Raw genomic sequence first — 14,870 nt, forward strand, 5'->3', positions numbered from 1 at the left:
TGTCCCATCCTTCCACTCCTAGGGACGCGTCTTTGGAAGGACATTTCGTGCAAAGGTTTTACTTTTTTTATTTGTTATTATGGTTTTCCCTGATTGTATCTTGCCAAAACAAACAATATAACGAGAGAGGGAGCTCGCAGGCCACCGAAACAATCGTGCCCCGAAACACATTAGCATGACGATTAGATGAGAACGCGGCGACACGAGCAAAAAAAAAACGAATTTCCAAACGCCATCGCCATTATTTGCACAGGATGTGTTTTTGATTTTGAATTAGGAATATAATTATGTGTTTTTTTTTCTCTCTGTCTTTTGTTCTGTTACATGTATGATAGTTCGATAGGGCAACTGCGAAGCAAAGCGTTTAAATAGGAGTACACCTGTACATACATTAACAACTACTGCTGTGTCATGTCGGACGACGTAAAACAAAAAAAAACACGAAACAAACAAACAAAACCAACACTTCTTGTACTGTTTAAAACACTGTTTAAGTTTTCTACTTTTATTCGAGAGGTGCAAATCGTGTGCAGCGCAGTGTTGGCTGCGCAAGTGCGTTTAAGTAATGTGTGTGTGTGTGAATATTCCCCGTCCCTTGCCCCATGATGGTTTTCAAAGTACCCCTTTATCCTCCTTTTCCTTCGAGCGTCAGCGCAAGTCGCACCAGACAAAACAAGGAAACCTATTTGGGAATGAGATGATCACACTATGAGAAGTTCAGAAAGTTATGCCGGAGTAAACACGGTAATTCGGATCGCGGCCAACAATTGAACGTTGATGAATAAAATACTACTCTTTAACGAAACCGGATTGTAGCGGTGCAGAATGTGCAAAAAAAAGAAAAACTGAAGTGGAAAAAGGAAAGAAAACCGGGAAGGTGGAAAATTTTCCCAAAAAACACACTTGTGTGCTTGCTTTTGATGTCAAATGGTTCATACTGTCACAACGCTGTTTCGATAAAATTTGCTCAACATATTAAATTAAATTAAAAGCAATTCACATTTGCCCCTTATATTATTTTGGAGTGCGTTCCCACTTCACTGCCCCGTTTGAAAGGAAACAATAATCTATCCGCAATTTCGCTTGCCCCAATCTATTTAAATGAGGATATGTTTTAGTTCTAAAATTGCTTACAGGATAAAGCTTACGTTAGTCCTTGACTTCAGCATATGATCAAACAGACAAAGAAACTAAGCAAAAGCAAACCTTGAACGACCAAGACAACTGCTTATATAACATGCGAATGGTGTACAGAAACAATACCCAACGGATTAATTGAAAATTAAAATAAATTATTTTTATATTAAAGTTTTCGCCAAACTTTGCTATGCGTTTTATTAATGGTGTTGTGTGGAAGGGATCGAAAGAAATGTGGGGAACAACTCAATCGTGAAATTTCTTTCAATTTACTAAACAAGAAGCTGGTGCTTAGAAAGCCAACAAAAAAAAAACACTCTCCCCACCGGGTTTCGGTGTAGAAATCTAATTTCCAGTTTTATTACGACTCATCTTAACCTAACGCGCTTGCATTTGACTATTTTAGATTCTTCTGAAGGGTGTTTTTGATACAAAAAAAAAACAGGAATTAAAATACACTTCGAAGAGAAGCGTTGGAACAATGAAGTAGGGGACACATAAGGTGGAACTGGAAAATACCCATACAAACAAACGGAAAACGAAAAGCTTTATAGTAGTGATAAATAATGCAGTAACACAAAAACTTTACCCAAGCGGATCTGAATAAAAACCACAACACAAAAATTTTATCTTGCGAAGCGTAAAATCCATCAAAATGAGGTTTCAATTTTCCGATTATCTTACGTTTCTTTGTCTCTCGCTTTCTCTCTCCCTGCTTCTACCGCCTGCTCCTACGTAGTCTTGGCAGTAAGGATAAGCGTTTTCGACCCACACACACACACACACACGCAACATGGCAGGAGCCTGGTTAGACCGAGTTTATACAACATAATTGCTCTTCAAAACAGAACGAGGCAAAATGAGCGGAAGGAGAAAGACCCTATATGACTGAACATATCCCGTTTGTCTTTCCCATAACGGAGTGTGATCCATTTGTCGTTATATCTTAACTTTTCATAAAACATGCCAATTCCTTGCTACGAGCAAACTCCGTAAGGTATTTCCCCTTGCTTTTGCTGCTATCTTTTTTTTTAATCTTCAACGATCAATTCCGCATTTCTTTCGTCGTCAGGTTTGTTTTCCTTTACGCATAACCGTGTGTTCCGTTAAACATAATCAAATATTTACTTGGTTTATACATTTCTGTGGAGGAGGATGCCGCAATAGTTGCTGCACCGCCAAACAACACGAGGTTTTTTTTTAAATTGTTCCTCCATTAAGAGCTGATTTCATCAATCGCTGCTCACCTCAACTACTTTTGGTCAGTTTTGCCATTTCACGTTCCGGCATTCAATCGACAACGATAGGTCCATTTTTCGATTTTTCCGGACGATCTAAAAAAAGGTGGAAAATAGAACGTTATTAAAACTTGCGGAACCATGGCAAAATTACAATTCTATCTATCTACAAATCAAATAAGGCGTGTCCATAAACCACAGGTGCGAAACGTGATAAAATGTGTGAACAGAAAAATATGGGGAAGGTGCGTGAAAAAACGTGTCCAGCTGTGTGGTTTAATATTTGGTATACGCAAACTAAAACTTAAATCAAACATAAGACTGGTGTAAAATTAAACGCACTGTGCATTTGGATAGGAGACAAACAATAAATTTTTCACAAGAAATAAAAATAGAATTTGCCCGATTATAACACCTTTGGCTGTTTCTCCTTCTCTTCAACACTCCGGAGTTTAGGGGAAGAATTAACATAAAACCAGAAAACAAAAAGATTCGAAAAGAATTAACAAAAATCCACGCATATTTCCGTGCCTACCGGCCATTTTAACTGTAGTTGTTGGTAGCGAAGAGAAAATCGTCTTCATCCAAATCACAGTCAATAAGAAAGTCCATGCCAGAATCTACCAATGGAAAGGATGATGAAATAAATAAAATCAAACAAAAATTGGTAAAAAGTATTTACGAGATAAACGATAAACGTTGCTAAAAGAACAAAAACACGGGATCAAAATCTAAGAAAAAAATAAAAAAAGTCAACAAATAACAAGTAAACATGCAGACTCGGAAATAGACACAAAACGTGCTCAATACTGTTTTCCAACAATACTTTTCTCCTCCTTTTTTCCTTTTCAATCTAACCTATCAAAAAAAAAAAAAACAATTCACAACATAACATGTCTTTTGAGTATGAAGACATGGTTGAGCAACGATTGATGTTGAATTTGATGTTGAATTCCAATCAATAGAAGTAGAACATAAAAGTGAGACACATCCATGCAAATGTCAAGGCATACTAAGGGCACAACATAGCAGACAAGATTATTAAAAACGGATCCATCATTACCTTAATATGCATAATAAGAGTATGTAAACCACCACAACTATCAACGCACGCTTGGATGTGTTGTTTGTTCGCTGAGGCTACATGCTCGGTAGAAGACGGAGGCATGCCTTTCCAATTACATTGTCTTACGAACGAGGCAAAAATTGTGTCAATGGAACTTGCACTTTAAACGGGCAGGAGTAGACACGTTGGAAGTGAGAGAAGAAATTGTTACATTATTAAAGACATTCTCCTTCGCGTATAGTATCAACTTTTTCGTTAAAAATGTGGTACTATTGAAGTGTATTTCATTTCATCATACCATTCGTACGCTTACCGTGCTGCTGTTGTGGTGGTATCGTTGAGTTGTCCGTCTTGCGATTGCTTCCGACATTGTGATGCTGCTGGAGTTCCTAAAACCAAGCAAAGTTGTAGAGTAATGTTTTCTAACTCAAAAGCGAAACCAGGCACAACTGTCCCGAAGCCCGTACCTGAAACTCCTTGAGATCCTTCATTATCTGGTGCACGTCCAAATCGAGCGATGGTGTCGAGGGCGATTCCTTTATCCTACTGCCGGACGAACCAACCGACCCGGACGGCGGAGGGGTCGCAAACGATAGAGAAGATCCTGGGATGCCGTGTTGCATGATACGATCACTAACCGACGGTGAGTGTTTGGAGTATTTGTTGGCGGGAGGACCGGTGGGCGTTGTGTCCGCCGAACGGATGGGACTGCTACCGTCACCACCACTACTTCCACCAGCTCCGTGGGCTTTATTTTTCCCCGCGATCAAATTTTTATACTTTTCCTTGTTGAGCACGGGCAGCACGCCGGCAGTTGCGGATGGCGCTGGTCCGCCGACCATCGGCTGCGATTGAAGCAGGGATTTCGCGGAATGGATAACCCCGGTCGGGGCGAGCGGGAGCGAATGATTCTGGCTTGCGCTACCAGCTGACCCTCCACCGATCACGTTAAACTCGCCAATGATTTCAATACTGCTATCGCTATCGTCTTCACGGCTGCTCCACCGTTGCCGTTGATTCGTGGAAGTCAGATCACCTGCCGCGATACCGATCGATGTTCTCGGCTCGATTGGGAAAGCTAACGGTCCGCCGCGTTTGGCGCTCGAACTATCTTTGTCCCCGCTAGCGACAGGTTTCGGTGGAGAGAGCATGATTTGGTCGTCATCGAACGAACGCCGGCCGGTGGTGATCGTTTGCGATCGATTGGCGGCGGAATGCTGCTTCTCACCGGTGGTTGGTGGTGGCGGTAGGGGAGGGGAGTTCATGATGTTGCTGATGCTGTGATCGGAAGAGGCACGTTTGTTGCCGTTCGGTGAGAGATGCGGCGGTTGCGTTGTCACGGAAGATCCACTTCCCTGTTTTCCAACACTTCCTCCTGCCCCACCACCGCCCGACGACGAGTTGCCAATCGATTTCGCAGTACCGTTCATCACAACTCCGGCGGTGACCGTGCCGGGCGACATCCAGCTCGGATCGATGACGTTGGAGGCGGATGACGTGGCGTGTGACGGGATGACGACTAGCGGAGGATGCTTCTTTGCCACCGCACTGACGGGTGCCTTCGACAGTGCCTTTTTCCGCCGGTCGAGCTCCTTGTGCAGGTCCTCGTAACGTATCCATCCCTTCGGCCACAGCGGGACCAACTTGTTGCGCAGATATTCCGCCACAAAATCGTCCTCGGTTTCATTGCGGGGCCGTAGCAGCGGGAACAGTTCCACGCGGATGCTGTACAATTCCCACAGCAGGTCCCGCGTCTTCTCGTTCCAAGGGAACTTTTTCTTTGGATTTCGAATCTGCGGAGTGTTTGTGGTTTGCGGTGCCGGTTTCTCGCTATTTGACGCAGACGCCGGGTCGCTCCCAGTTGGCAGGATGGTGCTGTTTGCCGATGCAGCCGCCGCCGCCGCTTGTGCCGCTCGTTGTTCCGCCACAGTCTGGCAGTCATATACGTGTTTGGCCAGCAGGAGAGGCATTTGATCGGAGATTGCATACTGAAGCTGATCGAGCGCCACCTTCGCCCGGCCCTCCAACTTACGGGTGCGTATCTTTTTAATTTTTAACTGCAGCGACTGCCGGCTGATGGAGAGTTGGCCCTCCAGGTGACGGAAGACGGCGTTACGGGTACTATTGCCTGCCGCCCGAGCTTCCTCGTCGACCTGCAGCAACACTTCGGCCACCTTGCTGTCGAAATAGTTCAGCTTACCTCCGATGGCGTGACTCCGGGCGACCTCTTTCAGCGCTTCCACAACCTTCCGCAACGAGTCGGGCAGCTCGTCCGGTAGTTTGCATTCCTTCCGTTTGCGTTCCTTTTGCTCTTTCTCTTTTTGTTCTGGAAGCGCTACAACCGCTGGCCGCTGGCCCGTTTCACCGTCGGTTCCGTTTACGGCAGGGGCCACGGCCACCTTTTGTCCTGCCGCCGGATCCTTTTCACTCGTACTCCCGTGGCTACTCGCACTTTCCGACCCAATGTCCTCCTCGGAGCCAGATTCGTTCGACTCCTTACCACTACCATCGCCCTCGTCGTCGTCGTCTTCTTCCTCCTCATCCTCATCATCGTCCTCGTCGTTCTCCTCATCCTCGTCATCCTCGTCGGCACCACCGTCTCCATCTTCCTCCGCCTCGGAGCTAGAAACCCTACTAGACCCACTGCTGCGGCCCTTCTTTTCCTGCTCCATCTTGCGCAAGCTATCCCGCTTGGCCCGCAGCATGTCCTTCACCGTGGTCGTTTTGATCAACTTAACGCCACCGTCGTTTTCATTCTCATCCTTCTTGCTGCCACCACCTCCACCACAACTAGCAGCGGCGACCTCGGCCGGCGGACCTCCGATTGCCGGTTGTGTGCACGTAGCAGCGACTTTAGCTTTCACTCCATTCGCCTTTTCTGCAGATACGACGTTCGTTCCGGAGGTGGATTTAGATTTATCCTTTTCCAAACCAGCACCTTTCGGTCCACTGTCAGCCAGTTTTGGCTTCTTGGTGACATGCCCGTTCACGCGCGGCTGCTTGTCCTCACCGGATCCCACCTCCGGTCCACTGTTGCCACCGCCGGCGTTCGTTCGCTCCTCTTCACCGACCCGTTGTGGTTCGGGAGTAGCCACCGGTTTCTCTGCCTGTGGCTGGGGCGTTTCTTCCGATTTCTTTTTGGCATTCGTCGGCGGGTCTTCTTCGTCACTGCTCTCAGAGGTCGTTGAAAGTGCACGCTTCTTCGGTTTGGGCATACGGTGTACATCGTCCGGTCGTTCGAAGTTGGACAATTGCTTGAACTCCAGCTGGCCGGAGTTAATGTAGAACCCGCCACCGACCGTCTCGATCTCCTGTGGTATCAGCTCATCGTACTAAAATAAAGCAAGCAAAACCCATCATCATCCCTTGATCGACGAAAAACCTCGTGTATCTTCATTACCGCCTCGGAATTGTCGATGAACGAGTCCTCCTCGTCGTAGCCAGCTCCCCGATCATAGTAGTCCAACTTCGAGGGGCGTGAATTTTTTTCTTTTCCACCGTAGGCCGTGCCGGAACCGTACTTTCGCTCCAACTCTCTTGCCATGCGGGCTACATCGTTATCCAGTTCAGGATCGGACAGGAAACCATTGTTTGCATCATCGTGAAGCTTTTTCTGTGCTTTCTTCAATCGTTTCTGAAAAAAAAACAATTAGCGATGAGAACCAAATATGCAAGGAAAGAAAGAGTAACGTAGCAGACAGGTGACGTTAAATTACAGGATCCTTTGATAAGAAACAATAAAAATAAGTGTGAACTGTGGCCAAACGAAGAAGGTCCATTTTGAAAATGAAAGAAAATTCTATTGATGCATGAGGACGTTAACTAGGTCACGTAGGCATACTTTCTTCATCCTTTGGAGATCATAAGCAAATCAACTGCCCAAACATTGCCAGTTTCTTCCCGGCTTTTCTTCAAAGATGCTGCACGGAACCCAGGACCACAGGGGGGGCGCGACGCAGCGCGGGGCCAAGAAATGTCATCTCAAGCAAAACATGTGGTGCGTTGTGTGGACCGCGGGCAGCTGCGAAACAACACATAAACGCACACCTAGATATGGCGCAGCATGTCGCACGCACACCGCGAAACGCGAAAGGACGTGCGGAATCGCGCGTTTAAACAACAATGCACAAACGGGCAAAAGGTGCAGCGAAAATGGGTGAAGGAAATAAGAAAATGCAAGTAGAACATTAGAAACCGGGTGTTCTCCAGGGATGACCGAAAAAATAAAACGGCAGGATGGGAAAAGTTACCATACCTCTCCCTTCAGGCCATCATCTCGTCAACAAACGTCAAATTTAATGTAATGTGGAATGAAGAAGAAGAAAATAGGTGCATTGGACAATTCTATGATCTTGGTAGAAACATAATCAATACTGACAGCCTACTTTGTAGAATGGGGAAGATCCTTACTGTGGGGAAAATTTATGATACAAATGGAGTGGAAATCATGATGACCATCCCACATTTTCCATGCCATTTGTTACAGCTTTTCATACCGATTTTCGAGTCCCAATCTGACAGAATGAAGGACAGTAATTGACGTTCGAAATCACAGATCCGTTCGCAGCAAAGATGGCCACCCTACCCCTGCCAGCACAGGCGAGGTCCTCCTTACCTGTTCCTCGTGAATCAGCTTGGAAAAGTTGAACTCCGGAAAGCTTTCCGCGGTCGGCTCAAACAGGTTCAGTTCGAGGCGCACAGTTTTCTGCTTTTTCCCCGAGGCTCCGGATTTGCCTCCGTCGGCCCCTCCGCTTCCGCCAGCCGATTCCTTGCCCGCGGGTGTGTGGCTTGCTCCGCCGAATGCGGAACTGCCGCCACCGAACGCCGAGCTCATGGCGTTGGCCGAATCGAACGCAAGTGCACCGAAAGGGCCACCGGTGCCTCCACCGCCGCCCTTCCTGACCACATCACTAATCGTAGTAAGCGTTACACGTTTCACATCCGACATATTTTTTCCCTATTCAGCACACACAAGACACACACTTTTCCTGCTGCTGGCGCACCGTTTCCGTTCTCCTGCCGTTGCTGTCAGGCGGGCAGAGGGAGTGTAGATCGGAGGACGGTACGGCCCTCGCTTCGTTGCCTACTACTTCTTTTCCGCCTTCGTTCGCCGTCGCGCTTTACTTCTTTTCCTGTCCCAGGTGCAGTGTTCTTCATCCGATAACTTCTTCTACTTCCTTAATGTGGTCACCAGGTAGGTCGTTCCGCTTTTCCGTCATTCGCAACGCACACACCGACACGGAGACCATCGAAAACGCACCTTCTTCTTCTCGCTAGGGACGGATGGCGGTTGCACGGTCCAGGAGCGCAGCAATTCGACGGGACGAAGGAAATTAATGAAAAAAAATTAGGCAAAACACACTTGGTAGGCTGGGGGGGGGTACCGCGAGACCTGGCCACTGTCGTTAATTCCCTCCGGGCAACCGTGCCTAATAGGAGGGCCACGTTCACCGACACGGCATCAATTCCGTTTAATTAGTAGCACACGAACATACAAAAAAGAACACCAAATGGAACACCCCATGAGGCAGGTTTCGTCAAAGTCGAAGAACCGATGGTTTTCCGATTTTTGCAAACCCTTCAGCCAAAGCAAAAACACGCACACATTTACGACACAGTGCACTGGTCACGAAGCCGCGATCGAAGCATAGATCGAATCACTGAAGAAGCGCTTAATTCACCGTGATGCGCTGGAATAGTAGATTTCGCACGAGAACAACGCAAATATCTTGACCGACAACCATTCACCGACACCGGAATCGACAGCAAAACGACGTACTTTTCTGAAAATCCGTGAAAATCAGCGTTTACAACATGCACGCACTCGACGAAGGTCGATAGCAGAGGCAGGTCTAGGCATACAGTGTTTTGTAGACAGTAGATGTGGAAAACGGTTGACAGTACGGTCGGATATGTTTCAATTGTTTTGATGTTTTCAAACATTGATTTTAACGGTAAAAGAGTAAATGAGGCCCCGGCCACCATGTTTTCGATCGTGGGTACACCCAAAGTGATTACTATCCAGGTGGGTTCATCCCGAACAAATCGCCTTGATTTTTTTAGAAAAATAAAGGAAAAATTTGACAATCGTTCCGGGATTTGTTTATGTTTACAATTTGCCAGTTGTTGTTTCCAAAGTTCTTTCCGATAGCGTAAGAATGCCGTATTTATCTTGTTCAGCTGTTTTTTGCAAAAATAACTCATGGAATGGGAAAAAATGCGATATCATGAAGATATTGTCGTTTTAACAAACACGTTTCATGTAGCATTGTAGCAACAAAGTGTTAACATATGTGCCTTTGGACGACCTAACCGCTTTACCCATCTCGTCCAACCTCATTTACTAGAGAGGGCCGGTAACCGTATCAACTGGAACCAGCAGCTTGCTAAGAGCCCCGCTACACGACCCGAAAACTCAAAAACTTCTCGGCGAGAAGAGCGGAACAACCGAGAAGTTTACGTCAAAAACTTTTCAGCTCCGTGAGCTGAAAACTGCACCCGAGAAGTTTTTGGCAGCTAACCGAAAACTCAAATGCGTCAGAAGAAGAAGACGAAAAAGAAATACAGTCGGACGTCGATTATCCGGGGCCGGATTAACCGGGGGGCGGATTATCCGGGTGTCTTGCAACTGACAACTGCACAACCGGGTTGAAATATTTCCATGAATTTCAGGTTTGTTCACAAAATGTTTTAGCAATAATGTGTCAAATAAAATTTGTCGGATCAAAATAGCAATAAAAACTACCATAGAAAAATAATTCAACCATTTTTTATGATTAATCCACTAACTGGAACTGGTTAAAAGTGAACTAGCCGAGACTCAAACCAGGTATTAACGAATTTTACGTATATGTTCGATTATCCGTGGAATTCGATTATCCGTGGACCTCCCGGTCCCGACACCCCCGGATAATCGACGTTCACCTGTAAATGTAAACATAACAAATCTCCAAAACAAAATAAACGAACATATGGTGATAAATTTACGTGTTTCTTTTGTAGTTACGGTTAGTTAATATTTTGTTATTTTATAGCTAGAATATCAATTATAAATTCACTATTCACACCAACTGATTCCAAAATCTAAAAGTTTCAAAAAGTTTAATGATAAAGATTAAAATATTTTATTCTACCACTTTTTATGTAACTTGAGAACATCAAAATCTTCCTTCTTCATGCGAAGAAAGTTAATTATAGTTTCATTTGCTTGCTCTGCTACAGTATTGTCCAGCAAACGGTTGCCATCTTCTTGCCTCCGCACAATACGCCTGTTGCGTTGTTGCAAGTTTTGGGTACTCAAATCGATGACCCGCGATAGGGTAGTTAGCCACACTTCAACAGATTATCCATCTTTTACTTTTTGTGTGAATTGAAATAAGATCTTGTTTGCTTTGAAGGAAGATTTTTGAGTTAACTGAAAAATCAAAAACAAAAACCTCGTTGCGCCGCAAAGTTTTGAGTTTGCGGCTCGTGTAGCGTGGCTCACAGAATTGGTACCACAAAACGCGGCTACACGAACCGAGAAGATTTTGACGTAAACTTATACGGTTTTTGAGTTCTCTTCTTCTTCTTCTTTCGCTATGCGAGTCGGGGTATATCCTCCTACGCTAAGTCGAACGTTTGTTCCCTTACTCGTAATCAGAGGCGTACCGACTCGTCCTTTAGGACCGGCTAATAATAGCCATATGTCCACCCGCCGGCCACGGGAGGGATAATTCCTTCCGTTGTCAGGACACAAGAACTCGTGGTCCGCTTGATTGACTCAAACAGAACGAGATGTGCGGCAGCTAGGATTTTTCTGACCTGAGCTCCAGCTCGGCGTGACCACGCGGTCGTGCCGTAACCTTACTTTTCCGCTAACCCTTTCAGGAACTGCACTGCTAACCTCCGCTCTGATTCACTGCCGAACTGAAACTGTTTTGAGTTCTCGGTTGGAGTTTTCGGTTCGTGTAGCGGCCCGGTAACGCGTCGTAATCCTTTTGTTGGTAAACAAAACCAGGAACGATTGTCAAAAATTGATTTCAAAATGGCTGCCACATCCAGGCCTTTGAGCTCACCTCCCTTAGGACCCACCTTGGGTACACCTCTTGTGGACGTTTAAACTGAATGTATGCAATTGGTGATACATTAATTCGTTAAATTCAACCTACGAGTATTTGAATCGTAGTGTGTACCGTTAATTTCGGCTACGCAATAGTGATGAGTCTTACGATTCTTTTCACGGATCGACCCGGAATCGAGTCCGTCCCTAGAAGTATCGATTCCGACCCGTAGGTGCAACGAGTTCGGGTCGACCCGAACCAACGGGTCGAACTCGCATATGGACAGCTGCACCTACTGGTCGACCCGGAGTCGTTGCATCTACGGGTCGACCCGAACTCGTTGCACCTACGGGTCGACCCGAACCAACGGGTCGAACTCGCATATGGGCAGCTCCACCTACTGGTCGACCCGGAATCGATGCACCCACGGGTCGACCCGAACTCGTTGCACCTACGGGTCGACCCGAACCAAAGGTTCGAACTCGCATATGGGCAGCTGCACCTATTGGTCGACCCGAACTCGTTGCACCTACGGGTCGACCCGAACCAACGGGTCGAACTCGCATATGGGCAGCTGCACCTACTGGTCGACCCGAACTCGTTGCACCCACGGGTCGACCCGGAGTCGTTGGAATCGAGAGTTCGACCCGGAGCGCTCCGGGTCGGTTACGGATCGCTCCGACCCGATAGGTTCGGGTCGACCCGCTCATCACTACTACGCAATCAACCTAGGGGTGCGGTATGAGGGGGGACCACGGGCCCCCCTTATTTCTCAAAACTATAACAAACTCTCTTTTTCAGTAGACCTAGCGCAGTCCGCTTGCTGCGCTCGCTGCGGGCGCGCCACCATTTCCAACTCATTTCTTCGACTAAACTCATTGTTTCATGCTGTCCATCATGTGTGGTAAAGTTTAGTTACTAGTAACTTACAGTAACTTAACATGTAAAAGTATATTAACCCGCATTCAACCTCCACTGCGTGATTAGTTTAAACCATTATGTTCTTTTAAGCGAACCGTTAGCGATCAAATATTTGAAAAGTATGCATGCGTCGCGCTTTGCATAGCTTCAGGCGCTTAATGTGAACCAGTAGGAAGAGGAGAATCTAGCCCGGGCACTATGGGGAAAAGGCGGACATTAGGCGATGGAGAGTATGGTAAATTCAGTTACATTTCCTTGCAGTAGACAAGTTAACTAAGACCAATCCAAATTTTTAGCCTTTTAGGACTAGTAGATTTCGAGAAATAATCTGTCAAAGTCAAAAAAGTGATAAAAAATGGTCCGCGCGAGCGAACTTTTATTGATTGCTTGATGGCAATCGTTTTACAAGTATTTAAACTATGACCATGATGTTTTATACATCGTTGGAAAGGTAATATGTTAAGCTAAAAAAAAAAATTAATATGCAAATTAACCATGTCTTACTCACTTTTGCCAAGTAAAACTGTGTGGTATAATGGAAAAATACGCTTTTTCTACTTTGGTAATGCAGCAAAAAAAATGTTTCGATGTGTTCTGGTCTAATTAGTGTTTAGAAACATAGTTTAACTAATTTTAAAGTTTTTAGCAAAGTTTCACCGCCGGCATGGACCCGGATCAACCCCAACCGTAATTTCGAAAAAAAAACACTCTGCTAATCGTTTCTGATCTCTATCCCCAGCTGCATTAATTCATGCGTCGTGCGACAAATCGCGTACATTCCCCAGGAGCATTAATTTATGCGTCGTGCGACAAATCGCGTACATTAACATACAAAATACGAGCGTACATTTAGCGTCTATTAGAAGAGATACAAATGCCTTATTGTACGCTCTCGTAACGTTTCGACCTGGCGGTTGCCTACATGTAGGCGCTAAATGTAAACGGTTTTTTCGGTTTAAAAATTGAAAATTCAAATCAACAGTTACATTTTCAGTTTTTATGGATTATTTTATTATTTCTTATACCTCACCCATATTTTTACAAAAGTAACGCCTAATTTTCTAAAATTAACGAGTTTTGTCTCTGATTTTTTTCCGATGCACTCAAATTGTTGATTGTCTCGGTTCTGTAAAATAAAACACCATATTAACTCAAAAGATTGGCTGAAATTTAATACCATACTTACATTGCTTGTTTATATAATTGCTAATAGTAAATTAACTATTTAGCTAATTCCGTCAACCACGTACTGTGAGGAAAAAAATATGTATCATTCGTACCCATAATTTTGAACGGTAAGCAGTATTTACATAGTTTTACTTACATGTAAAAACCGGTGTATTGTCGAAGATCCGTTCATAACATGTTCTTTATACTTCATGGGTCAGCTTACTATCCAGACAACTGCACCCGCATCGTTCTGCACTACAACTGCATTGGGATATGTATAGTGACAGGTTGGTTCAAGGGAAGGATGCATTTTATAGAAAAATGGTATATTTTTTTATCATTAGCTATGGTTTAAATTTTCAGAAAGAAAAAAGAATCCAGGATTTGTTGATTTATACATATATGGAAAGCATGAGAGCATATTACCTTAAACAAAATTTATCGGCACATGCACAAGTTCACACCTGATCGCTGATTTGAATCCAAATTGGCATTTTGCGGTTCCACACCCGCTCTAATTCGTACTGCAATCCTACTCTATAACCAATTGATGTTTTCGATGAACTCAACTATTCTGATTTGGAAAACATTATTCAATTTCAAAACCCTCAACATTAACAAATATTCAATGTAAATTAACAACTTACTGTTACATTCACTTGGAAGAGATGATGAAAATCAAGAGATCTACCGGATGTTTTCGTCTTTACAACATTGGATGCAGACGAACCATTTCCAGCCTGGCTTCTATCGTGAATATGAGCTCTTACTGTTCATCTCCACATAGCGAACTCATAGGAAACTCTGGTGAAACTCCTGTCAAACTTGTATGGAGTTTCGAGTTTCCCGAGTTCGCTAAGTGGACACGCATTTGTTTCGGTCTTCTTCGCTTCTTCTTAATCCGTCAGTTATTAAACGTCAGAACGAGGGGCTTTGCTAGTGCTGTCAAGAGTTTCCTACCAGTTTCCTACGAGTTTCCCAGCTGTTGCGGGAACTGAGTTCGACAGTTCGACGGAGGAGAGTTCGCTATGTGGAGATGAACAGTTAAAGAATATTATGTCGTTGGTAACCATCTTCAACAAGAGTGAGAGAAATGTTCGCCTTCTGAAAAATTAAAAAACTTCCACAAATTATTTGTTACTACTTACGCAATACGGAATGGCGTCTTGCTCTGTATAATGTAATACGGTAAGATCCTCGTGATTCGCCCCGGTTCCTTCAGTGGAGTCACTTGAGAGCGTGTTCTTTGTGTCCACCATCTAATTCCAGTTTACTCAATTCCAGAGCACAAACACG

General features: G+C 44.9%; 1 protein-coding gene across 1 annotated transcript; it reads right to left on the bottom strand.

Moving 5' to 3' along the window:
• Positions 1-1,676: 1,676 nt before the first annotated feature.
• On the bottom strand, positions 1,677-8,796 carry LOC131289289 (ubinuclein-1). The gene is made up of 6 exons (XM_058318514.1): positions 8,057-8,796; positions 6,842-7,075; positions 4,323-6,773; positions 3,909-4,286; positions 3,755-3,830; positions 1,677-2,471 (listed from the first exon to the last, which is right to left on the bottom strand). Exons 1-6 carry the CDS (start codon positions 8,387-8,389, stop codon positions 2,428-2,430), a joined length of 3,516 nt encoding a protein of 1,171 aa, XP_058174497.1. The 5' UTR covers positions 8,390-8,796; the 3' UTR covers positions 1,677-2,427.
• Between the last annotated feature and the right edge of the window lie 6,074 nt (positions 8,797-14,870).

This window comes from Anopheles ziemanni, chromosome 3, assembly GCF_943734765.1.
Source record: "Anopheles ziemanni chromosome 3, idAnoZiCoDA_A2_x.2, whole genome shotgun sequence".
Lineage (NCBI taxonomy): Eukaryota > Metazoa > Arthropoda > Insecta > Diptera > Culicidae > Anopheles > Anopheles ziemanni.

Bases quoted from the DNA above. Each gene is read 5' to 3' on its own strand.
- LOC131289289 (XM_058318514.1), bottom strand. From the start codon at position 8,389: ATGTCGGATGTGAAACGTGTAACGCTTACTACGATTAGTGATGTGGTC. The intron at 7,076-8,056 runs GTAAGGAGGACC...TTTTTTTTTCAG, and splicing joins AGCTGATTCACGAGGAACAG to AAACGATTGAAGAAAGCACA. The intron at 6,774-6,841 runs GTAATGAAGATA...GCTTTATTTTAG, and splicing joins TCATCGACAATTCCGAGGCG to TACGATGAGCTGATACCACA.